A 25,725-nucleotide genomic window follows, 5' to 3' on the forward strand; every position below is an offset into this window, starting at 1 on the left:
ATTGCAAGTACAACAATGTATTACTTTGATTGGTACCAAAATACAGTTATCAATCAACATTCTAAATACATGGGCTATTTCTGCTCCATGTAGCCTATTTAGTTATTTAACAACAGTTCCCACAGTGAGGAAAACAAAGGCATAGACAATAATGTTTAATGTTGATTGTCGATGCATTTTGTCTTGTAAATAAACAGAAAACATAAGTGCAAATTAAAACAGAGCTTTGTGTTTATGATATCACTTGTATGCTCAATTATGGTTTTAAATTTAGCCAGTGTACACATGTTTATCAATGACATTGTGCAATACTTCTCTACCATTTTCTTCACATTTTATTTTTGCTGTTGTTTTTATACACTCCAGATTGGGAAACTGAAGAGAAAGTTTCATGAACACTTACGAGAAGGACGGTACTTGAATGACATAAAATCACATTAAAAAAACAAGGTGAAGTATATCATTTGAATGTAAAATGCCCACTGTAAGAAAATGTATGTACGTAACAATGTTTTATGTTGGATAATATGGACATCAATATCATTAAAGCAATATATCAGTAATTATTGAGTTATTATTGAGAATTATTAATATACGAGAAACCACATTTATGCACATTTAAGTGTAACCAGTAGTACATGAGACAAAAAGGTGGGACACCACTTAAATATCACACATATTACACATAGTATTTAATGTCTCTAATGCATAATTTGACTCAAAATAAAATTGCACATCTCAGCCCCCACTTCTTATTTGGGCTTATTCTCAATTTCCAACATTGTCTCGTGTAATCACCACTCATTCTTCCTCTCTGTATTCAATACCGCAAAAGTCACTCAAATTACCCGGTGGCACAGTAATATTGCCGGCTTGTTTTTCAGGCATACATTTGACATACTCTTTGAAGCTCTTATTTTTACATCAGCTTCTTAATCTCCCTTTCACAAAATCTCTCAAAACATCCCTCTACGTGCTACAGCACTAACGACAAGAGCTTTATGCAGCCAACAGCTATAGCAGCAAGCAGCAGGTGGCCATGGTCGACTAAACCACAGACTGAAGCAGATGAGTAGCAAAAGACTACAAAGGCAACACTAAAAAAAGCCTCTACTGACAGCATTTTGATTAGATAAATGTCATCAATGTAAATTACAAAGTGTGAATGAGGACGCTTTGATGCTAATGCTAATTGGGCCAAGTCAATGCGCTTACATGCAAGTATAGAGACATTTAAATGATTGTGAGCAAAGTTGACCACTAATACAAATTTTAGTTGAAATGAAGTGAAAGTGATTTATTCATATGTAGAAAGGTTGTTGATGTGTCCTTGATGTAACTTTGGACAAGGTTTCTTGTTCAAACCGTCATGTTAACAAAATGAAGGGGAAAAAAGTAACCAGAGTGATTTGAAGTTTTCTTTTCTGGTTCATTTTACTTGCATAAAACGTCTTTTGTAAAAGTATGCTATCAATGCAAGAGAAATGTGCTGCTCCAGAAAAGCAGTACAGTGACTTAAGTTCACCAGATGTTAAGCTAACGCGGTTTTGGCAAGATCCAGTGAGAAAACCTGTCCCAAAGCCCTAACCTTAAGCAAAGTACGGTACCTGTTCCTAAACCTAATCTTAACCTTAACTTGAATGTGGAAAATATAAAATACAATTGTGCCAGCATAGCCACTAATACAAAGTGCTGGTTATTTTGGCTAGCCCCATGCTACCTGGAGTTGCATCGTAGAACTCCCTAAAAGTTCGGCACTTTATTCCAGGGGCAGAGCTTAGCGTTGTAATTGTGTCACATTTTCTGTTCACTTTTAACGATATATTCTTTCACAATTAGTTAGGTTTAGGAAGGGTCAATTTTGTTAAGGATATAGGGCATGGTATGCTAGACCCGACCAATGTGCTTTTTACTGTACATTATTTAGCATTTAGCTCAGATGCAAATACTAATCGTTACCTAAATAAAAACAGATCTAAATACTCAATGATAAGTAAACAAGCTTTGACCTCATGTTAATGCCATTGATGAATTGGAGCCAGCCAAACCCACCTTGATTATTCACTATTTGCTATTTTTGATGGCAAATGCTAATGTTTGTAGTAAAAAAAAATGGCTCTCAAAACTGTAAACTATGTTGAGAGCAATGTCTTTATAGCATTGGCATTGGACGCTGTGTGTCCTTTTACTGTATATGGTCAGGAGTAGCTAGATGGTTTATAACTTAAGGATTTGTTTTTTGTGCTTTTTAGATTTCTAAAAATAACTGAGTAAGAACCAAGTAAAAGCCCTGGTAGAAGATAAAAACTACACTAAAAGGACCTCCTTTTCTGGGGATTTGAGAATGGGTTACTGATCACCACTCCAATCTATTTTACTTTGGTTGTTTTGGTAGTGTTGCCAGCTTTAGATGCATAATGGACAAATTCTCAAATTAAATCCATAGTGAGTATAAGGCAACTTTTCAATCACCCATGCTTTCTATATACTGTAGTTCCAAGGGCCCGCTATCTCCAACAGTCTGTTACTTCAACTACATTGACCTTTGTCTCTTGGGTCGCTTGCAACTGTGATGAAATCTTTTCCAAAAAGCAATGCACCTGGCCAAAAATCTCCACACATTCTCTCCCACACACAGCCGACGCACACGTAACACTGATCCCTGGAGACTCGGTGCGTGTCAGCTAAGACAAAGCATCGAGTACAAGCGCTAAACTAGTGTCAAGGAGATATAACCCGGCCGAGCGTAACCGGGGAGACCAGCAACAAGGTCAGCGTGTCTGAATCAAGGATGCATGAATGGACATGACTACAGAAAAGCGTTGAGAGAGCCACATGTTGAGTGAAGGGAACAGCCCAGTCACCTAGAATATTCAGTGCATTGTGTTCTTCATGAAACATAGAAAAGGTTTTTGGTTGAGATTTGGCCTGGAGCTCTACGAGACAAGAATATTTTGACGTTTAAAGCTACATATTCTGGGAGCTGGGGTTTGCTGAACTTTTTTTTTTGTTATGTAAACAACGAACAACCTTTGTTTCTATGATAGTACCATCGTTCACATTTGATTGATGGATGTTCTTATTGAAACCCAATTCACAGTTGTCTGATTATGAGTGAAGAGTTTGTTTATTAAGAGATTGCCTTCTCACCAGCACGCCTCGGCTTAGACCAGGAGTCACTGAAAAACTTTCACTGAGGTCTAGTCTGAAAAAAATATCCACAGGCCAAAGTCCAGAACTTCACAGCGTTTCTTTTACGACACTTTTATTTTATAACATATATAAATTACATTATAACATAAAGAGTATTACAGTAGATAGTTATTTTCATAACATAATCATCAATGTACCAATGGATTATATTTCATAACATATAGTCTAATGATGGTTTTAAAGTGAATTGAAATGTTTTATTACTCTTTTTAAGGCTGATTTGAGATAGAATATAGGCCTAAAGCTGACATGTGCTGTGGAGCAGAATTCTTCTTTTGTGCTGATCAGAACATCACACACTGGACTCTGACTGATTGACTTTCCTCGGCAGAAAACGTCACTGAATGCAGCGATGTGACTGGCTTATTGGCATCAAATGCAAACATCCTGTCGTTGCTCTAAAGAACAGAACATTTAAGTGTTGCAAAGCGAACTCTCTTATCAGTCTGCTCTGTGCTTCTTTCACATGTCTAACGCATGGTGATGCGCAGGCAGCAGGCTCATGGGTTTGGATTGGGCAAAGAGATTATCATTTCATAGCAGAACAAGCTAGGCCAGTTCATAAAAGGCTGAGAGTGACCGCAGTCTCATGTTTCCGCGGTTCATTGGCCCCTCTGCATTTAGGTGCGTCGTAGTTAATTTCCTCCTCAGGCTCATTTCTTCGTAAATATGAATATGTTTGTAAGAAAACACATATCATTTTGCAGCTAAACTGTCGACCTACCTGCCTTCCTCCACGTCTGCCCTGCTTCTCCGCCCTGGGCTCCTGAGGTCCTCAGGTTAAGCAATCATATTTGCATGGAAAGGAATAGGTGGCAGACCCTCAACTATGAGAAGTTACATAAGCACTTTACAAACACCCAAACAGCCTGCTCACCTGCGGAGCGAGTGGTTGTTTGTACACAGACACGCCCACAAGTTCCACCCGGAGTTCATACTTCTAGGGCCCTAGTGCTAAGTGTGGGTCGGTCGGCTGTTTTTACAGAGGAGGAGATTATCCTGTGGTGCGGATGGAGACAGCCGTGCGTGACACTCATTCATGTGCTTTTGCTTCACAGTTTTTATTTATTCAAAGTGCGTCTTAGATTATGAACACGTGGTGAAAATATCAGTGTGCGAAGAACACCATTTATTTCTGCGTTAGCTTTGAGTTGTTTGCCTCTATGCCCCTCCCCCCTTCCCGCCGCTCCTCCCGCTTTTCTTGAAGCGAGTCCATGTGCTAAGTATTGCGGACTTTACCGGCGATCACTCGTGTGCGCTGTTTGTAAAAGCTTATAGTTAACCTTTAACTATTTTGGTATTCCAGGTAGGTTCCATATATATATACATACCATGTATGTATATATACATGGTATATATATATATATAAGGAAAATTCCATTCTGTCAAGTGGACTAAAGTTTTTTAAGATTGAATAGGTTTTGAGCATTAGCCATGTACGAAAAATCTGAAAACTTCTATGTAATAACCATTGTAAAACCATTAGCAAATATATATGCAGTGCAGAGCTGCCTGAACAGTCTGGGGAGGACAGACATTATTGGCTTTGTGCAAATGTCAGCTCATTTGTAACAATTTCATGAAGAAAAAGCCCAAGAGGTGGCTACAGAGTACACCCGGGCTTAACAACTGCAACACTTAAAGACTCCCCATCAGTCCCCACTTTGGCTGGCTGAAGAAAGGGCCCCTCACTACGCAATCCCCTCGCATGAACTAGCCACAATGCCAGCCGGGGACGCTCCGCTTCAGATTCGATTTGAGGAGGGAAACAATCTCCCTCCTTTCCTTTGCAATAACGACACAAATTTGCTAAGTCTCAAACGCAGAGGCTGATGCTGCTGAACTGCACAAATGACTGCAACTTTTTCCCAACTTGCAGTATTATTTCCTCTCTCTTTCTCTCTTTTTTTTGCGTGCAGAACAGAGCAGGCTATAGGATCTCCTGGGATGTAGAATTCACAAGGCAAACAGTGCAGAGCTGTAGCCAGCGGAGGTATGGCTGCGGACAGAGAACAACCCTCCCTCTCTTTTCTACCGCTCTCTCTCTTTCGCCCTCCCTCTCTCCTTCCGCACTATCCCCACCTCCCTATCCTGGTTTTCTTTCAACATACTGGGTCAGTCGAGCTCCTGCACTGCACCATACTTGAGTGATGTGTTTTCAGGCTTTTCCTCATCATCTCGCTCTATCGGGGAGACAACTGCAACTCTTCTAGACTTTTGAGAGAGGATAGTGGCAATGCGATGTTTGGTGCTAAATGGATGCAGTATGCTTGGTCCTAAACAGCAGCTTATACAACAAAAAAGTCTGGAGGTGAGTAGAGTGTGGCCAGACATTAGAAGTCCTTTAGCACAAATTAATAAAGTACAAATATTACCACTTGATATTAATGAACACCTAATTTAAATTGAGAACTAGCTTGCTCTGTGGCGCCTATCTTGGACATAAGGTTTGTGTAGAAAATTCAATTATATTTTTATGTATTTTCATCCACATTCTTTGGTTGTGATCAGTTTGATGAGCTCTTACCTTTAGCATATAATTATAACCCGCCCAGTCTCAACTAGAAAGTCTAAATGAATCCTGTAAAACCGTAAGGGCCGTATTTTGACCCCGGAGGAAGCATTAACGTGGGCGCAGCAGAGCTCATTTCCTCACACCATGCGGTCGGCACAATTGATGACAAAATATGAGGGGAAGTAAAGCAACTTGAGGGCGTGGTCTGGTGCATTTTGTGAATGGCCAGAATCATTACTATAACTGTGTCATTGCATTTTTCCTTCCTCGTTTGGCTCATTTCTCTATAAATATGAGACTAATTGTAAATAAAACACGAAGCATTGTGCAGCTTATTACACTCCTCTATCCACAATCTCTCATTTGAGCTGTCTGTGATAATAATATCCATAGCGACACTGTGAAAACAGTTGTTGGGGATCATGGAGGGCGGAGTCCAGAGAAGTTCGGCTGCTGTGCTTCTTCTGAGCTATGAATGCCAGAGCCGAAACAAACTTTGTTCTTGTTCTGCAGCCCGAGGTAAATGGACAAACGTCTTGCTTCTTATGAAGTATGAATTGGCTTTTAAAGCTCTTTGCGCTCAGACTTAGCTGACCGCAGTTCTGCCACCCTCCAGACCACGCTGCCCACCAAGCACTCAGGTCCAGTTAAATTGACGTACTCTGCATTGTGCAAAACAAATACAGGTGAATTAGATAAAGAAACAACGCTCCCAGGCTGCTTTTCAATATTGTATTTTATTTGTTTTATTTTAAAAAGTTTGGGAACTCATTGACCAACGGGAAATCAAACAATTTATTGCTCACTTCTTTCACTACCGTTATATTGCCATGACTGCAAACATCTCTCACACAGGTGGTGTTTTAGAATGACTCAGTTATCAGTCATTGGATCAAACACTAACACCATATATGGACTGCACCATCCCACTCCCCTTCTACCCCACAAGTCTGAAGGTTCACAAGTCTGAAGGTTCACAAGTCTGAAGGTTCACAAGTCCGAAGGTTCACAAGTCCGAAGGTTCACTAGTCCGAAGGTTCACTAGTCCGAAGGTTCACAAGTCCGAAGGTTCACTAGTCCGAAGGTTCACAAGTCCGAAGGTTCACTAGTCCGAAGGTTCACTAGTCCGAAGGTTCACTAGTCCGAAGGTTCACAAGTCCGAAGGTTCACAAGTCCGAAGGTTCACAAGTCCGAAGGTTCACTAGTCCGAAGGTTCACTAGTCCGAAGGTTCACAAGTCCGAAGGTTCACTAGTCCGAAGGTTCACTAGTCCGAAGGTTCACAAGTCCGAAGGTTCACAAGTCCGAAGGTTCACTAGTCCGAAGGTTCACAAGTCCGAAGGTTCACTAGTCCGAAGGTTCACTAGTCCGAAGGTTCACTAGTCCGAAGGTTCACAAGTCCGAAGGTTCACTAGTCCGAAGGTTCACTAGTCCGAAGGTTCACTAGTCCGAAGGTTCACTAGTCCGAAGGTTCACAAGTCCGAAGGTTCACAAGTCCGAAGGTTCACAAGTCCGAAGGTTCACAAGTCCGAACGACTTGTGATGCAGCACCAAGTTGCTGCAGCAAGTCCGAACGACTTGTGAACCCTGACCCTAACCACAAGTCCGAAGGTTCACAAGTCTGAACCCTAACCCCTAACCTCACCTCTAACCCCTAACCTTCGGACTAGTGAACCTTCGGACTAGTGAACCTTTGGACTAGTGAACCTTTGGACTAGTGAACCTTCGGACTAGTGAACCTTTGGACTAGTGAACCTTCGGACTAGTGAACCTTTGGACTAGTGAACCTTTGGACTAGTGAACCTTCGGACTAGTGAACCTTTGGACTAGTGAACCTTCGGACTTGTGGGCAGCCACCCCCACTCCAGCCTTTACGCCAGAGTTAAGGTCGGCAATGTAGCAAAATACCTGGCCCTGCCCCCAGGAAAAGGCTCCCATTACCTAACTCCAGGGGCAAAATATGTCTTATTCTAGCTCAATGCTTGAAAGTACTACTAAATAAACAAATCATTTTATCTGAAGATAAGTACAGTACATTTTATTTACAACAATTTAATTATTTATTTTATTTTGACATTTTGATGTGATAATGCCATGTAATGTTTTATAGGGTATTTTAGAGTCTGTGTGGCCATTTATCAAAATACGATGAGTCACAATTAGATGATTAATCGTCACAGCCCTGCTGCCATGACACTTTCAAAACCCACCTCCTGCTACTTTAAATTAGCCAACAATACCCTTACATTATTGCCGCTGAACAGAGCATTTCATGATCGCAAAAAGACGTGCATAAAGTTAGTTAAACCATCAGCATAATCACACAACTCCAATAACCCACTTGAAAAATAAAAATCTTTCTCTTTTCCCTCCTGGACTCACAAAGCCAGGCTTTTTGTATGGCGCACCTGCCTCATACTGCAGCTTCAGCACTGTGGCCTCAGACAGATTGGCTTTTTCAGCAAACCGGAGATAATTCCCTGCTCCCCGAATGCTAGGACACACTCGAAACATGACGGCCACTGCGCATACGCAAACATATGCAAAATAGAAATGTCATGCTGCCTATTTCAAACAAGGCACTTTCCGGAAAGGCAAGTTTGGCTAATTGGGCGATTATGGTGTCGTTTAAGGACAAAGGAGCTCAAAGAATTGCCGCTCTGTCTAAATGACATGTCCTATTGGGGTGAGTCCATGTCCTCTCACCCTCTTCTTCACCCTCTCCTTAAGCCTCTGCATACGCTGCTTTGCAAGTCAATTCTGCACTCACTACAATTGATTATACCAATTTTTTTCTTAAGTTTAAGTTTTCTCAAATACTCTGGAAGGCTAGGCAATATTTAAAAAAAAGAAAAATAAATCATGTTTTTTTTCTTGTATTGATGTATTGATTGAAACAGTTAAAAAATGTCTCTCCATATTAGTTTCCTGAACATAAACAATACAGCCTTTTAATACTTGCTCCAATTCTTAACGATTAGACATGACTGGATCTTGATTAATAACGTTGTGCTTGTAAAAGTCGCTTTATGGACTGAATGTGTTTGCTATGATAAGATATTTGGCTGGTGGGCTAGTGTTAAAAGGGGATTATGTAATTTTCCCTGGTGAAGGGTTTAAAGATTGTTTGATTTAACACTATTATTAACGCTTTTAAATGATTCTATTGTGTCTTGGATATTTATCGGTGCTGCAGCAACTGAATCATTCATCAGTCAATAAAATGAATTCATACTTTGGGACATTCAAGGGAAAATAACAACATATCCATGGAGAAAGGTTAGTATGTAACCTTTACAGGTGAGGGACAAGAACCAAATGTTCTCTACTTGGCTGTGAAATATCCAAAAGGTAAATTCACACATCTGATCATTTCTATCAGTGACTAGATCCAATATAACTTTTTTTTTTTTACAATATTCTTTTAGCTTTCCCCATCCTTTATAATAAATATTAAATAAATACATAAACCCAGCCCTAACTAAAGCAAAATACTTTTTTTTCAGTTTTAGGGTTAAAGCTTTTACAGTTTGTCGAATACGAGGTTGTATACAGCCATTATAATTTATCATCCATTTTATTTTTGTAATAACACAGCTTGAGATTCTATACCAAGAAAATAGTAATTTCTTTTTTTTTTTTTTTACAATACTTTGTTTTCTGAATCAATGTGTACATTATGTAAATAGTGTGAATACATCAAGTTACAGTTAATCAATACTTTTTTTTAAATTGAAGTTAGTCTGCAGCAAGCCATTATTTCCCCCTTTTATATTACCACCTACCAACAGTTTTTCTCTTTCTTCGACACAAACAGAAAACAGCTCAGTGTGCAGTCCGGGCACATAGCCTCCAAACAACAGCCAGGCAGAGCAGGGCGCGTTTCCCAAAAATGTCCCCAGCACCAAGTGTCGGCGGCCGGGAGTTATAACGCCAATGCACATATGAATCCAAAGCGCCTGGGACCACCTCGAAAGTGGCACACAATCATACCCACTCAATAGCCCACTAAAACGTCCACTTCTATTTACTGTTAGCGCCGAGCCGCAGAACCGCTAATAGCCTGGCTTTATCATCCATCGTTTCAACAAGCCAATTTAATACGTCTTTGTTTTTCTTTGGGTTTAAATCCAGCTATTACGTGTTATTATGTTAGCATTATTTCACTATACGTTCCTATAAGCGCCCCCACATTTCCAAGCTGTAGCTGAAGAAAGTAATTTATAACTCTACAACTTATTATCAGCATGTCATTACAGTTTTCTACAAAGTAAGCGACAGTGGAAAACAATGCATCATCTGCAATCAATGCGGCCCAAAATCGATTAAGAGGCTAAGCTAAGGTGTGAGAGATGGGTGACAAGGCTAATTAAAGAACACCGGATCCGTTCCTCGGGAGTGCAGTGCAGACACCTAAGGGTGCCAGTTGTTCTAGGATATAAAGGAGGAAGACATTTTGTACAGAGGCAAGGCAAAAGTGTCAGGATGAGGCTTGTTCTGTACGGTGTGTCAAGTTGTTGCATAGACATTGAAGGGTTTTCCCATAACATTATCATTATTAGATCACTGCAAAATGACGGGCAAATATCAAAATAATAATCATTTTCTTTTCAGATGGTGGCCAACTACATTTCTATAACTTTTACTCCATAGTTTGACAGACAATTATATAATAGTCTACACAAAATTTCTAAAATATAATGTGTAAGTCAAATAACTGGAAGAAATTAAAAGTACTTTATAGGCGCATTTCCACTGGTTCGCTTTGGAGTGGATCGCGATGGTCCTGTTGCCTCTGTCTTGAGTGAACCGTACTGGTCCATTTAAGGGGTTCAATGCAGACTCTCTGAGGTAATAGCTTCCAAAGAGGGCTAGCTCATTTTAGCTCCCAGAATGCTTTAGCTAAAGAGCTGCGGGATGATTGGACAAGAGAGAATACAGACACTTGTTATAACGAGACTGCATAAAGCAGATAAACAGAACATAATAATTTCTCACCAAACGCTGACTTGATCTTGTAATAAATCATTGTATTTTCAGTAATAGTAATTTATATATTAAGCTGACAGACTTCAGACTTCAAAACATAGCAAGCGCACATTAGCATCAGCTGTTTCCTGTTCATTGACGCACGGCACGAGTGTTGTTAACAAAATGATTATATTTCCAGAGTGTATAAAACATTATTGAAACCCTGTGCAATTCATAAAAAGACATTAAAATGCAGTGTATAGGTCCAGAGAAGTTTGACAAATGCAGAAAAGCTCACAATAAACCCAAAGTAGTGTCCCGTTTATGTTAGCATTTGTCACTCATCACAGCGCCACCTACTTTGAATTACTAAATGTCTTGTTGTGAATTACTGATATCGGCCTCATGATTAAAAATATGATTCAGGAACAATTTAGATTGTATTTATTATGGAAACATTTGTTTTTTAGGTTTCTTCAAAATTTTGCAGAAAATACAACTTTAACATAAAGTATGGGAATTTACATGTTTTACATTCCATATTTCGTATCCCAGTAAGTGCCTGGTAACACTTATTTAAAATGATCTCAAAAGTAATGGCAAATTGTGTATGCACATCTAATGTGTGTATGCTGACAGGCCCAGTAACCACAAATATATTAGTTTTCAACCTCTGAATATTGAATCTGCAGCAGAAACTTAAGTCACACAAGCATATTATGTTACTACAATTAACATCCCCATTTAATTAATTCTAATTGCACAAATCACAAGTGAAAATCAAGCATTACAGTTGTTCTAAAATGGCAGCTGAGGAACTCTTAACAATTTAATATTACTGTATTTATTTCCATCTTGCTGGGCTCCTTTCAGTTGCTATGGTTACAGGTTGTAGTCATCTGAACATTAATTAAACCTTGGCTTTATTATAGCTTAGGTAAGATTTGAAGGTGCATCTTCCAGCCAATCAGACTGTAGTACAGAACACAGACAATGGCACATATTCTCAGTGGTAATTGACAATACAAAATACTGTGATGTTGAAAACTCAGAATGGAAAGCAAAGTCTTGGATTTTCTGTCCAGTATCGTATTTATTATGAATCTAAGAATTATTATTGCACAAAATATACAACAAATAAATAGATGTTATCAATTGAAAATATGTATGGAATAGACAAGATCTCCCTTGCAAGATCAAAACTTAAAAATTATCTAGTTTTAAATTATTATTATTTTTTTTAAAGGCGGTATGGACGATTTTTCGGCGATTTGAGAACGCAGGCGGAAGTGCACATGCCACTCCCCCGTGCGGACTGTTACAACACACACGTGCGTTTGTTTATTAGCGTGACGGATCACATCGCATCGCTTGTCTCCCGTAGATTTCTGTCCACTTCTGCGTCAGCTCGAACTGTCTTTCTCCGTCTTCATTTTGCCCCGTACACTGAGGGAACTATACTATGATAGATCCATGTGCTTAGGCACGCGGAAACGTGGGGACGAGCCTGACGCGGCTGCAGGTGAGCGGTAGGTGCGTTTTATGATTGATACGTGGCAGGACTAATGATTTATCCACGCCACGAGGAAATATGATAAAAAATTTGCTGAAAAAAAATCGTCCATACCACCTTTAATGTCGTCTAAATCTTGTGAACCCAATATAGTTCATTGATCAAACTATTGACATATCCCATGTTTACAGAGCAGCCAATCACAGCCTACTACGTAACTCAGCCAATGAAATCTCAGTCCAGTCATAAAAGGTCTGTCCCCTTCTTTCTGCTGCGTGCCAAAACTCTCTTACCAAGTCTATCACAAAACCCTCCTCTGCCTCAGAATATCAAGTTGCAATACTTAAACCAGGGATGATAACGCTTAACCTACATTGTTTAACTTTTTCTGGAGCGTGTATCCATGGAGATGTAATGTGAAAAAGCTCTGCTGTGGAGTATTTACAATTTACGTTTAATACCACACAGTAGAACATTCCAGGCAATGGCAGACCTCCCACCAGAAAAAACATCATTTTATATCGAAGATAATTTGTCTAATTTGATTTTAAATTTTAAATGCTTCCCCATTTCTGTCTCTGAATTTTTATCCCTGTGTTTTTCTCAGTTCAAGAATGTCAAGATTTTCAAGAGTGTGAAATTTTCAGTGAAAAATGTCACAGCAAAAAAATATTTGGATCAATTGGTAATGCCTTGCTGTGCTAAATTTACTTTACTCGGAATTAAGGCTGTTGAATATGATTTTGTTTTTGTGTGTTTAAACTATATTTGAACCAAAAAAAAAAAACATTTACAGCAAATTCAGCAAAGGATTTTTATTATTTTTTTATAAAAACAATTCAGTTTTTTTGGGGGGTTGGTCAAGTGAATAATTGGCCAGCACTAATACTCTTCTATGCATTGCACCTTTAAGTTCTTTTGAAGCTCAACTACTTAATATTTAGTAACAAAATGAATTCGACATCAAGCTAAATAAATAAATAAAGCGAAATAAACTAAACCTGACAAGGACAACTGAATAAAATAATACACCACTCTCAAAAACCTTCATGTAAAGTCCCAGAAAATCTATTTACTCACACAACATACTCACTTAGACTTGCTTTTGACCCCACAAACTCCCCCAATAAACTGCTTATGAAATTACTTGGAGATAGGATAACAACGGGATTTATTGGTATAGAAGCACTCAGCACGGTGTAATAGGACAAAGCCCATTTAGGAATTGATGACACAGGATAAACTGGCCGCCATGAGTTATACAGCAATGTATTCCCAAAACTTTATTTACCCATCTTTTTAAGGGAGAAGGGTAAGAGGAAAGGGTGAAGGTTTGGGGTTAACAGTAGAAATGCATTATGTTTTTAATCAAACTGAGTGCACAAGTAAAACGCTGAGCAGAGAATAAATGGATGACTCTTAATATTACAGGAGTAGGTGTGCGAAGGATGACAAATACACTTTGTACAATAATAAGTGTGCGCACATGGAAAGCAAAAAATAACCCCAAAAAAGTTAATTGTTTTGTAAATGTGGTTCGGTTGTAAATTGTGTTTCGGATAATTGGTGTGTACCGTTTATTATGTTTTGAATTAATTTCAAATCTAGTGTGCAGCAGACGGTAGCAACAAAGCAGACATGAACATTTTACAACTATTTGCAGAAAAAGTGTACCGTGTAGTTTTGAGTATTTTTGCTAAGGAGGCCTGTGGAAAAGCATGTTTGATATCACATTCATTTCAATTTGTGTACATAAAAGAGAAAGAAATTGCAATAAAGGATATCTCCATTTTGAAAGATTCTCTAATCTTGAACAGATTATCAATGAAGGTGATTTTATCAAGGAGTCAATACAATAATATTTTGATTGTGGAAAAAATGCATTTGGCTTTTGAAAACTTTGCTGTGTACAGAGTAAACTTGCAAGCCTTTGATTACTTTTTAAATTATCTGTATTTGCAAATGAACTCATTGTATGTACCGTATTGTTCAATTGTGTTGTTTACAATATTGTTATAGCTACAGTATGAGTTTTGTATTTTTAACTTGCAACGCACTTTAGAAAGATGAATATTATTATACACAAGTTACTTTAATTTACATCCAACTAATCAACATACATTACAAATGAACTTGTCGGTGTAATCCCTCATTCGTCCAGAAGTGTTCCATTGTAGAAAAAGATTCATTGTAGTCATCTGGACTCTGTTTTTAGGATAAAAACGAAACGTTTCGACTTTCATCCGAGGGTCATTCTCAATCTGCGACTCAAGACCAGGAACTCAGATATGTATCCTACTCTGAGTAGGCCCTTTAGGTTTAGTTTCTGGTGAAACCAAAAACACCTTTCATCAGGAGGTCCCGCCCTGTGGGCAGGGCCTACTCAGAGTACGATAAATATCTGAGTTCCCGGTCTTGATTCGCAGATTGAGAATGACCCTCGGATGAAGGTCGAAACAGTCCAGGTGACTACAACTGAATCTTTTTCTACATTACAAATGAACTCTTTAAAAAAAAAAAAAGCTATTTCTGCAGGGTGCTTTTATCTTCTGTATTGTGATTTTACATTGTGCTGGGATTTTAATGTAATTTTTTGTGTTTTGTAAAGAACTTTGAATTCCATTTGTATGAATTGAAAAAATTAAGACTATGATTGATTTTGTTTACTGTTACTCAGCTAAAAGTTGCCCTCATCTAGGCAACAAATCAAATTGGATCACGATAAAGATAATGAAGAATATTGCTGCAAATATTTATCTTTCAATTCTACAAAATCTTATTGTAAACTTGCTTTCTAAATCTACTTTCGCGACCACATATTCAAATGAACATGAAAGTATTTGATCTGCTCCGGTCTGCTCTTCCAAATATGTACCACCATCGTAAACAGTTTAGTCAAGAAGACACTCAAAAGAACCTCATTTACAAAATATTGAAATTAAGTCTTATGCATGAGCCATACTTACAAGGTGACCCCAGCTCACTCAGGCTAACATAGTCAGAAAAATCAAATGAATGGATGGAATTACAGTATGCAAAATGAGGACATGGTCATTGAAGACTCATGGGAAAGTGACAGTTTTTGCAAAAGAAATTCACTTATTCACATTTGGGAACATCCAATTGATCCAAAATTGTGTCCGTTTCAAGTTAAAATACTTTAAAAATGTCAATATTTAGAACATATATAAATATTAATATAATTTGAAAAAAATCACTATAAAGGAAATAAGTTGGGCATAATTTATTCCATATGTCATATGAGTCAAACACCAAATAATCCACAGCAACTAATCAATGAACAGGTTGAACATACCAGGGATTGCTTTAATGTTGTTCAGTCATGGACATTTTGCTTTAAAAATCTCTTATTTTCTTTAAATCACTATATTTTTAACGTAAGCGCAAATAAACAAAAAACAGCATGGACACATTGTATATCATATTGTACTGTTTATATACCATTGGCAGGCTTTGCATGTTGTGGTCAAAGAAATTAATACATGATATTCACTAGGAAAAAAAGATGAATAAAATAAAATCGTTTTTATCCCCCTCTAGTGGCCTGGTGCAGCACTGCAACCCTAAGTCATTCTCTCTCCCCAATAGTTGTTTATGAAACTATGTTTGCCGTAGCTACTTATATAATTAAAGAGTCACAGCATGACCCACTTTGCCTCCTGCCATGCATCTCCTTGAACCATCCACCAAACGGAAATGCTGTGAGGTCTTAACGTAACCATATCTTTATGAGATGTACTAGCTTGAGTATAAAATCTGCAAAAACATAACAAGGTGCTTCGCTGATTAACAACTTGTTGCCCTCGATTCCTCTCTATTGGTCTCTGTAGCTCCAAACTCTGCCTGACTGCCAACAGCGCACCAGAACAGACACTGTGCCAACACACAAGTTTCCGTGGCTTCAAAACCTCTTATGTTGTTTTGATTGAAGACTTTGTTTTTATTAAGAAGGCTATACCAGACGCATAATCACTATACATTGATTTAACATTACCTTTTACAATTAAATTCTTCACTGAAATTACAGAATAAATATATTCACATTTTTCTTCAAATCTGTGAGAGAAAACATTAAAAGTGCCTCCTACAAAGCCGTTAGTGGGTGACAATGAGGAATGCAGAAGCGAATGGGAAAGGGGGGTCTTAACAAAGTGCATGAGTATCCAGAAAACCTTGAGTGTTGTCTTATAATAATATTCACAAATGTTTTACCATCCGTGCGTCGGCGCGTCCTTTTACCAGAAGCACCCTGATATAGACACAAGTCTTTGTTAAGAGTAATAATCATATTAATAAGATATAAAAATTAAATAGAACACAGAAGTGTAAATGCGTCGCAGTATCTGTTCGTATGTGATGTGAAAGTCCTCTGAAATCCCCCTCGCCTCAGGAGCGAGTGCATGCAGCACACTGCAGTTCATCCCCTTCCCTCACTGTGTGTAGGCTACATCCACATCAGGGCACCCATCACCAAGTCAAGGAGACGTCCTGCTCCTGTGCGTCTGGTGTCACTCCACACAAGGCTTGTACTACCCCTCTTATACATATGTGGCTCTCATTGGAGCATATAGAGATATTTATATATTGTATTAGAAAAATAACGGTTGTTGACATTGCTGGCTACGCTGAAAAAAGGCACTTCATTGAAATATCTGAGAATGGCCTCTCCACCAAAGAAATTTGGGGGGAAACTTGTAACTGTAATACAATATTTCATTTATTATCATGCTGCTTTTTTTTGTTTTGGGTCACTTCTTTTGATGGTGGAAAAGTTTTTTCTCCCATGGGCAAAACATCGGCTAAAACCGATATGATTTTTCCAAGACTTCGAGGTAATCCGGCTTGGTTTGAAGTTTGGCCCTTAACTCGAGGTAATCGCTTTGGGACGGATCGGGGTAGCAGCCTTTCCCCGCCGTGAAAAGCAACGTCTCCTTCAGTCGTGCATCCTGTTGTAAGTCTGGGTACTGCATGCCTGGAGGGTGTGCATGCGCCACATGCATGTCCTTTAGTTTGGGCACCGTCCCATACAGACAGTCTACAAAGCCCACAGTGGGGGTGGGCCTCTGACTGTCGATGACAGTGGGGCACAGCCCTCCGTTCTCGTGGAACCCAGCCATGTCAGCAGTGCTGTGGTTCACTGTGACGATGGTGTTGAGCTGAGAGTTAGACACGGCCAAGGTCCACTCTCTCTCTTTCTCTAATAAGGTTCTGTAATTGTTGCTACTGCAGCCACTGTCTTTTTTCTCTGTAAACTGCCGCCCCTCCTCTGCTATCTCCCCCTCGCGGGGCTTATAGATGGGGTTGTTGCACATCTGAGTAACCGGATGGGGGATGTAATCATAAACATGCCCATGGGCATGAGAATGACTGCTGTGAGCGTGCAATGTAGGAGTGGCTTTCTCTGGTGTGGCAATGTTTCCGGCACTACTAGGTCTGGGTGGATCCTCAAAAATCCGACACTGCATTTGAATCCCCGTCAGATTCACCTCAGAACGCTTCCTAAAGGGCAACTTCTTTCTGCGGCGGAGGACAAAAGCAAAAAGTCCGGCAGCAACAAACACAGCAGAGATGAAAAGAATGAGCAGGCTGAGGATAAGGACTGACAATGGCACAGCTCCCCTGGAGCTTGCTTCTCCCATGTTAGAGCCCCCTCCAATCAGATCATCCCCAGGCAGGGCAGGAGGGGGCCCAGAGAGCTTGAGCTCTGGGCACAGGACCTGCACCTCCAGGGAGCGCAGGTCCTTGCCAAAAGCGAACTCTGGAGTTTTGCAGATGACGTCGCCCACCACAATGACTGAGGACAGCTTCTCTACCCACTGCTTCAGGGGGATTATGTCACAGGAGCACTCCCAGGGATTTTGATGCAAGTCAATTTGAACCAGGGAGGTCAGGTGCTCCAATACACCACGCACAGGCAGAGACAGAAAGTAGTTGTTGCGAAGGTTGAGACGTGCAAGGTTGGTGCCAGCAAAAACATCAGCGGGGAGGGTGCGGAGCAGGTTGTCATTAAGAAAAACCAGCTGGAGGGAGGGCATGAGGGAAAAGGAGTTGGGCTGGATCTCACGGATGACATTATACTCAAAATAAAGATAACTCAACATATGGAGGCCCCTAAACATCCCTGGAGTTAGTCTCTCAATATCATTCCCATTCAGATATAAACTTTTTAAATTTGGCAGGTTGATAAAGGCCCCCTCTTGGACGTAAGATATCCGATTATTCCCCAAATGTAATAAATCCAAACTTGAGAAGTTCCAAAAATCGGAACGGTAAATTTTCTGGATTAAATTCCCACTTAGATATAACTTCTTGGCATTTAGCGGTCTGGGGAGGAGCTCTGAGATATTGTGAAACCCCTTTTCTTTGCAGTTAACAGTTAGCCCCAAGTCATTGATGTGAAGATTGCAAATGCATCCTGAGGGGCATATGATTGGGATGGGAGGTCTCGTTTGGTAGCCAGCTATGGGAGGTTGGTTCAAGCCTGGGTAGATGCTACGAGGGGTGGGTGGGTTTTTTGTGGCTTTGGGGGGTCGTCTGGTTGGCTTAGCGGTGCGATCCCTGTATTCCACAGAGGATGCCGTGTTGTGGAAGGAGGAGAGCATGGATGACGGTTTTGTAGGCCAAGTGTTTTCATTGTTGAAGTGGATGCGTGGGATTCCCAGCTTGGCTTCGATCTCTGCATCTGAGAGCAGAGGGCAGAGCTCGCTACGTTTGATCTCGCGCAAGTCTTTCCCGTGCAGGTGGAACGGGTACTCGCATGTGATCTCACCCACCAATGCAGTGTAAGGAATTCTCTCCAGCCATGTCTTTAACTGAACTATTTCACACACACAGTTCCACGGGTTCTCCTCCAGCTGGATTTCCATCAAGCTCCGCCCAATATACTCCAGCATGCCCTTATACGGTAACGTCTTTAGCCTGTTTCCTCTCAGATCCAGATGCGTGAGCGATACAGAACGGAACAGATAGTTGGGTAGCACTGGAATCAGATTGTCATTTAGAATCAGCACCCTCAGTTTGTGGAGGTGTCTGAATGCACCACTCTCGATCCTTCTGATAACGTTGTAGTCCGCTTGGAGATATTCTAAGCTCTCTAAACCAAGAAAAGTGTCATTCCGGAAAACCTCCAGCTTGTTCTCATGTAAAAATAGCCGTTTTAGTATTCCTAAGCCATTGAAAGCTCCGGCGTGTATATCTTGCAATGCGTTATTACCCAAATTTATGGATATGGCATTGTTCAGATGCAGAAAGCTGTTGAAGTAAAGCTTCCTCATCGAATTCCTTTGCAAGTTGAGTTTGAAGGGCCGACTCCATATCTGGGAGATCTGGCTGACATTTGTAAATCCTTTGCTGTCGCAGTGGACGTGAAAGATGCCCTCCTTGACCTCGCAGTAGCACGGCTCGAAGCAGGGCTCGTCGATCTCCTCCGAGTCCTCCAGCAGTGGGATTGGGGTGCTCCATCCTAGGGCTATGGTGCTCAGCAAGGTAACCCACAGCATCCTCGCCGACACCAGGGGAGATGAAGTGTCGGCTCCAGCGAGAGAGCCACTTCACAGCACTGCAACAGAGAGGAGACGCAGAGGGATAATGGTCGGAAGTGCAAATAGACCGGCAAGACAGATCAACAGATACATGGATGGCGTTTATTTTACTTGAAAGAGCTTTGGAATGAGTGCTAATGAATAATGGAATGGCATTTGGGACGACATCAAACCGGCGCTGACTGGAGCAAAAATAAACATTGTGCATGGGTGACACAATGCTTATGGTGACACAAACAGTTTCCACGCCCGTAGCGTATATAGGTAGAATTGCCATTTATTATCCGGCTGATATGATGCTATGGTTGCAATAAATCAACCCTGCCCTTACCCGAAAGAGATGCTTATCACTCTGAATAAATGAAGCCAACAGCAGGTGTGGGAGAGGTGAGGAGAGGAGAAAGCAACCCCCGTTAGCTCTGTTTATTACATAACACAGACCTCAATCCCTCTTAAAAAGCTTCAAACCAAGGGGCATGTCAAGCCAGGAAAAGGGAAAGGGCTGAGGCAGGGAGCAAGACTGGGCTGGACAGGGATGGAATACGATAGGAATGACGCAGGAGTGTTTATTGGCTGCATTAAGTCATTTGGAGGAGCGTTTAAATAAATGCACATTTTAGTTTATGGATTACACCCTGCACAGGAAAAGCCAAGGTGGAAAAGAGCTTCAAAAGCTGCATTTGGCAAATCAAAATAAACTATTCACCGGTTTGGACAGGTCCCTAGAGTCCAATTTGAAATAATTGGGTGTCAGCCTCTTCAAATGCCTACAATCTATTTCTTTCAAATCACTCACCTCAAAATGAAAAATCTACAATAATCCCACACATACAAAAAATGTCAAAAGCAATCAACCCAGTCCATTGCATTTACTGATGAATTATTTAAGCGGTGCGTTAAACACAACATGGACAGCAGATCAATGGGATCGAGCGGACGCATTTAAGATGACATTAAAGCTGGTCACAAAATATGACATCAGCATAACTTCAGATTTTATTTTGTGTGGGGTTTTTTTGCTCTAAGTGTGTTGTCGTGAGTGTGGAGCCGCAGCAACTCGCAGGTGATCAGGGAGATTATGCAGTTATGGAGTTATTTGGAAAGCTACGTTGTTGATATTTATTTAATTGGACGAAAAGTATTATTAATGTTTACGGTAAATGCATTGATTTCGTATAGTTTTGTTAGCAAATTATATGCAGATTATATGTGTTTTAAGTTGTCCGTTTCACGCAAATAGGCTGCATGTCCATGAAGGCGCAAAGCGCTTGACACTATCGCTGTCCATGGTGCTGAAACAACGGAAAGCGGCAAAAAAAAAAGCCAAGTAAAATCTTTAAAAAACGAATCAAAAGCAAAACACGTATTATAATCCACAAAAAGGGGCAAAACGAGGTGTAAAAAAATACAAAAAGAAAGATCCTCAGACATCCAATCCGTGCGTAATCCTAGGATTTCCTTATGACGCTTCCATGGGTGCGATCAAAAAGGCGCCGGTGTGATGTAAAAATAAAATAAATACATAGGAGCCGGGCATTAAAGGCAATTAAAAAAGAGGAGGATGCTGTGTTGTATTCCCATAAAAGGTTTGTGTGTGCAAGAGTGTTTTATACGTACTTAGTTTAGCGGGAACTTCACATATCCTCTTGCGGTCTGTCCGTCTGTCGTCGCCCGGTGCGTCCAGCTCGCCGTCCTGCGCTGGGCTGCGAGGACAGAGAGTGACACACACGGAGCTTAGAAACTGGGCACTATATACTTGCACTTGGAGAGAAAACCGTGCGCAATGGAAATCGTTTGAGTCATCTTCAAGCCAAATATGACAGTTAAGAAAAGCAGGACGGATTGCATTCACACATTTTTTGGTAAAGAATAACCTTGGAGACGCACGCCAAGCATAATGCAGCACAGCCTCTTGACGTGACATTGGCAGGGAAACAGCGAATATAAAGGCTATTGATCAGCTCCGTGTGCGAGGCTCGCTGAATGTCCTGCTTGCTTTTCTTCTCTTGTTTGTAGTCTAAAGGCTTTGCAGTAAACAGTCAGTCAGCGTGGATTGACAAACCCATTCAGGCACGCACACGCATTTCAAATAGCGAGAATAGAAAAGGCGCAACACTTACCTCCAACTGCAATTGGAAAGCATCGGGAAAATCTGAGTTTGAATCTTGTTAGATCTCTCTCCTCTTCTCTTCTCGCAGTGAAATGAAGACGTGATGGGAATGCGATCTCCCCCCTCCTCCTCTCTCTCACGCTCTCTCTCCCTCCTTCTCTCTCGCTCTATCCCGCTCTGTAGCTCCCCTTTTTGCTCCCTCCCCTCTAAGCAGTTTGCTTAAAATGCAAGTGCTCGACTTGTGCCCGTCCGCTTCCCTCCTCCACCACCACCCCTTCACCCTTTTCCTCTCTTTTCCTCTCGCTCTCTCTATCCCTCTCCCTCTCCTCCGTGCGCTCCTCAACAGTGAAACCGGGCAACACTGTCCTTCTTTTGGTGAAGCGGTGCCGTCTCCGCGCGTAAAAGAATCACATCGGCATCTTCTTGAACGTTCTCTGCGATTTGTGTGTGTATCCTCGGCTTTCAGTTCTTCTGCGTCATGGAGAGAAGACGCGAAGGCTAAAAAATGTTTTAAAAGGAGTGATTGGCTTCGTTGTAGTTGCAGTGGATCGAGCGAAGAGGAGCCGAAGTGTAGGAGCGCAACGGAACGGGAACGCGCAACCCGGGGGGAAAGGGGGAAAAAATAGCGACAAACCTGTGGATGGCAGCCAGAACTAAAGACTACTCCCATATATTCTTTAAACTTGCGCTGTGTTTTTAGACGCAGTGCACATAGCCTCTCTTCTTAATATGTTTACGTTTACAAGTCAGCGCCGCAGAAAACACAGTTTGGCTCCGTTCGTATCCGCTCCTTTTGCACACAGAGAGAGGGAGGGAGAAGAGAGAGAGAGAGAGAGAGAGAGAGAGAGAGAGAGAGAGAGAGAGAGAGAGAGAGAGAGAGAGAGAGAGAGAGAGAGAGAGAGAGAGAGAGAGAGAGAACGCGCTTTCCACCTCACTCCAAATCCATCCTCTCCCGTCCCTCCGTCCGTGCGTGTCTTCCCCCGCCTCGCCTCCAGCGGGCAACACAAGCCCGCGTTGTGGAGAGACACGAGAGCAGTGCGCACACAAGCACGAGTCTATGCTGGTTTCACACCGAGAGCACGCATTCAGGGGCTGATTGCAGGAGTGGCATGAGAGTAAGGCACACTCTGCAAGTATGCGAAGTCACTGATTGAGGAATGGAAACTCTGCTGACATTTTTTTTCTATAAGAACTTACAATACACAATACTTTAAGAATGTCCCTTAGTTAACTCTTTATAAGCACTAATTATTTGTTTTACTAGCAGATATTTATATTAGAAGCACTAGTTATTAATTTACAAGTATTTATCTCTAGGTCACTGAAAATATTTTAGTAACCAGTTTCTGAATGCTCTTAAAAACATTTATGGTGTACAGTTTAATAACACACTTGTTATTTATTGGTGGCTTATTAACTTTAATTTAACTTTAAATTTATTAGATGAATTAATAATCGTGATTATTTTGGTCACAATATAATCGTAAGAACCAAAAAATAATAATTGGTAAAATTTTAGAAGCAAAATTAAGTATTTTTCAGTTCAATCTTTCATCCAAAAATGTTTACAATACATTTTTTTATCAAATGTAACTTTATTTCATCTTTCAGAAAGTTAAATTTATTTTTTCAGAAATCTAGTCACAAACCTGAGGAATGGCATGCTATACCACAGGAATGTAGATTTCACATTGCGGCAATGGCATCCAAACCCAGGCGTGTGCACAAACCCACATATGGCTCCTACAATGATGTTGTTTCTCACAATAATAGTAACTCAGATATTTCATATTTTGACACCCTACATGCTAGCAAATGTTGTATATGTGCATAAACAAATTCCTATTATTAATGTCTTATTAATAGTTATTTTGAAGCGTTGCCTTATTTTCAACTCCAAATCGAACATTAAAGTCATCATTATCTGTGGCTGTGTACTGAAACTAATATGAGCTTATTAATGGGGGTTTTACACCGTAGGAACCATTAATAGGAACATTTTGGAACACTGCCTTTGTTGGTAAATATTGGACAATTTCAGACTTTGACGAACATTATTTCTCAACAGGAGAAATGGCAACAATAAAGGTAAAATGAGTGATAAGTAATGAAAAGGGCAGCCAGTGTTGCTTTGTGAACGTGAGCAAGGGATACTGGGTGGTTCCTCTAAATAAATAGGGATTCGAGGATTATAGGGATTTACTTCATGGCACTGTTAAGAGCAAAAACGCCCAATAAATACTATTAGTACTACTACTATCTACCTGCGTTGCACCAATGAAATTTCCCCATGTGGGACAATAAAGGATTATCTTATCTTATCTTATACTACTACAAACAACGATAATAACAAATGGCTCAGTAAATTAACAAATAATGATTGAGAGACTGTGTCGGTCATTATTAGTTACCGTAGATCTTTATTGAGTGACTGCATCATAATGAATATACAACCCCTGTTTTGGGCTCGTATCACAGATTGCATCTCTTGTCCGATTTTTGTCATTCAAAGTTCGTTTTGAAGACAATTTTGGAGTTACTTTTGGTATCCCTCAGCCTTGAGGTTTTCTGGGATCTGCTGTTGTTGTTACTTTTAATGGAGGTTGGCAGCAAACTGAAAAGGTGCATTTATCGCCACATACTGTAGTTGTACATCTTCTAAGTATGTGTTTTACGCTATATTGTAAAAAAGAAAAAAGGGGTGGAAGCAGTGTTCTCGCTGGGCTGAGGTCAGAGGATGGCAGGCCGTAGGCGGCGCTCGAAAAAAGTTATTAAAAAAATTGCGCTCATGCCTTCGGCGCTCGCGATCGATATGGAAAGCCAATATGATCACACTTAGGAGCGGCCTATCGCGGCATATTTTCCGACGCTTTTACAAAATAAAGCAGCGCTTTTAATGCCGTGCCGTCTGACGTCACGCTGTGCACAGTCTGACGTTACGCCGTGCGCCATAAACGAGTGCCGTAATTTCCGCCAGACGGCGCTCGGCGTTCTCTTAATTTACGCCATACGCCGCTCCTAAGTGGCGGAGAGTGATCATATTGGCTTTCCATATCAAGCGAGCAAAAAGTACTACGGCGCTCACACGGACGGCGCCGTGGTGCTTTTCGCAGACGCGCGCACGGTTATCTTAATACATGGCGGTATATTTTCAGCATGGCGGGGGCCGGCCGGAGCATGGCGGCATATTTTCCCAAAACCCCTCAGCAAGAACACTGGGGAGAGAGATAATAAAAAGTGTCTGGATCAGTCATCATCTCCCTGAAATAAAAATAAATAAAATAAATAAGTAGAATGTTTGTATGTGTATATCTGTTTAGTTTAGCCTGAATTCTTAGGTAGAATTTGCTGTTTAACTGTCAAATTACAGATTTGTTGACCTGGTTTCTGGTTCATAATTCTGTAATTATTTAGCCTATCCACATGAAACAAAAACTGGCACAAAGTGTTTACGCTCTCTGCATGAATAAACAGAAGTTAAACTTTTTTTTTTTTTCACAATGGCTTTAGAAAGCGGCGCTATTATTCAAAGCGCCAAAGTTGTGATTGTTGCCAGTTGAATGGAATCTAAAGATTATATGACACGTTTGTAGAGTCAATCCCAAACAAATATTGATGATTTTTTAACATTTGTGGATTTCTATTTTGGATAATTATTTAAAAAACAGCAAATCTCCCATGGAGTTACACAGAACATAGCAACCATCTGAGATACAGGCTACAACATTTAACCCAGAATTAGACTCGTACCAGATAAAATTCATGCTTTGATTCATATTTGACTGGTTACTGCTTGATATTTCAATTACCATTCAAACAAAAACTGACATGACAATTTTGCCC

At 40.5% G+C, this 25,725-nt stretch overlaps 1 protein-coding gene across 1 annotated transcript; it reads right to left on the reverse strand.

The window, feature by feature from the left end:
* Window positions 1–15,440: 15,440 nt before the first annotated feature.
* On the reverse strand, window positions 15,441–22,164 carry slitrk3a (SLIT and NTRK-like family, member 3a). Its single transcript, XM_072461357.1, has 3 exons — window positions 21,893–22,164; window positions 21,390–21,475; window positions 15,441–19,789 (listed from the first exon to the last, which is right to left on the reverse strand). The coding sequence occupies exon 3, from the start codon at window positions 19,728–19,730 to the stop codon at window positions 17,031–17,033; it is 2,700 nt and encodes an 899-aa protein (XP_072317458.1). The 5' UTR covers window positions 19,731–19,789; window positions 21,390–21,475; window positions 21,893–22,164; the 3' UTR covers window positions 15,441–17,030.
* Window positions 22,165–25,725: the final 3,561 nt, after the last annotated feature.

The sequence above is a fragment of the Eucyclogobius newberryi genome, unplaced genomic scaffold (genome assembly GCF_026437365.1).
Source record: "Eucyclogobius newberryi isolate DKJ021-1_F unplaced genomic scaffold, fEucNew1.0.hap1 SCAF_10, whole genome shotgun sequence".
Lineage (NCBI taxonomy): Eukaryota > Metazoa > Chordata > Actinopteri > Gobiiformes > Gobiidae > Eucyclogobius > Eucyclogobius newberryi.

Excerpts from the sequence above, each read along its gene's own strand:
- slitrk3a (XM_072461357.1), bottom strand. The coding sequence starts at position 19,730 with ATGCTGTGGGTTACCTTGCTGAGCACCATAGCCCTAGGATGGAGCACC.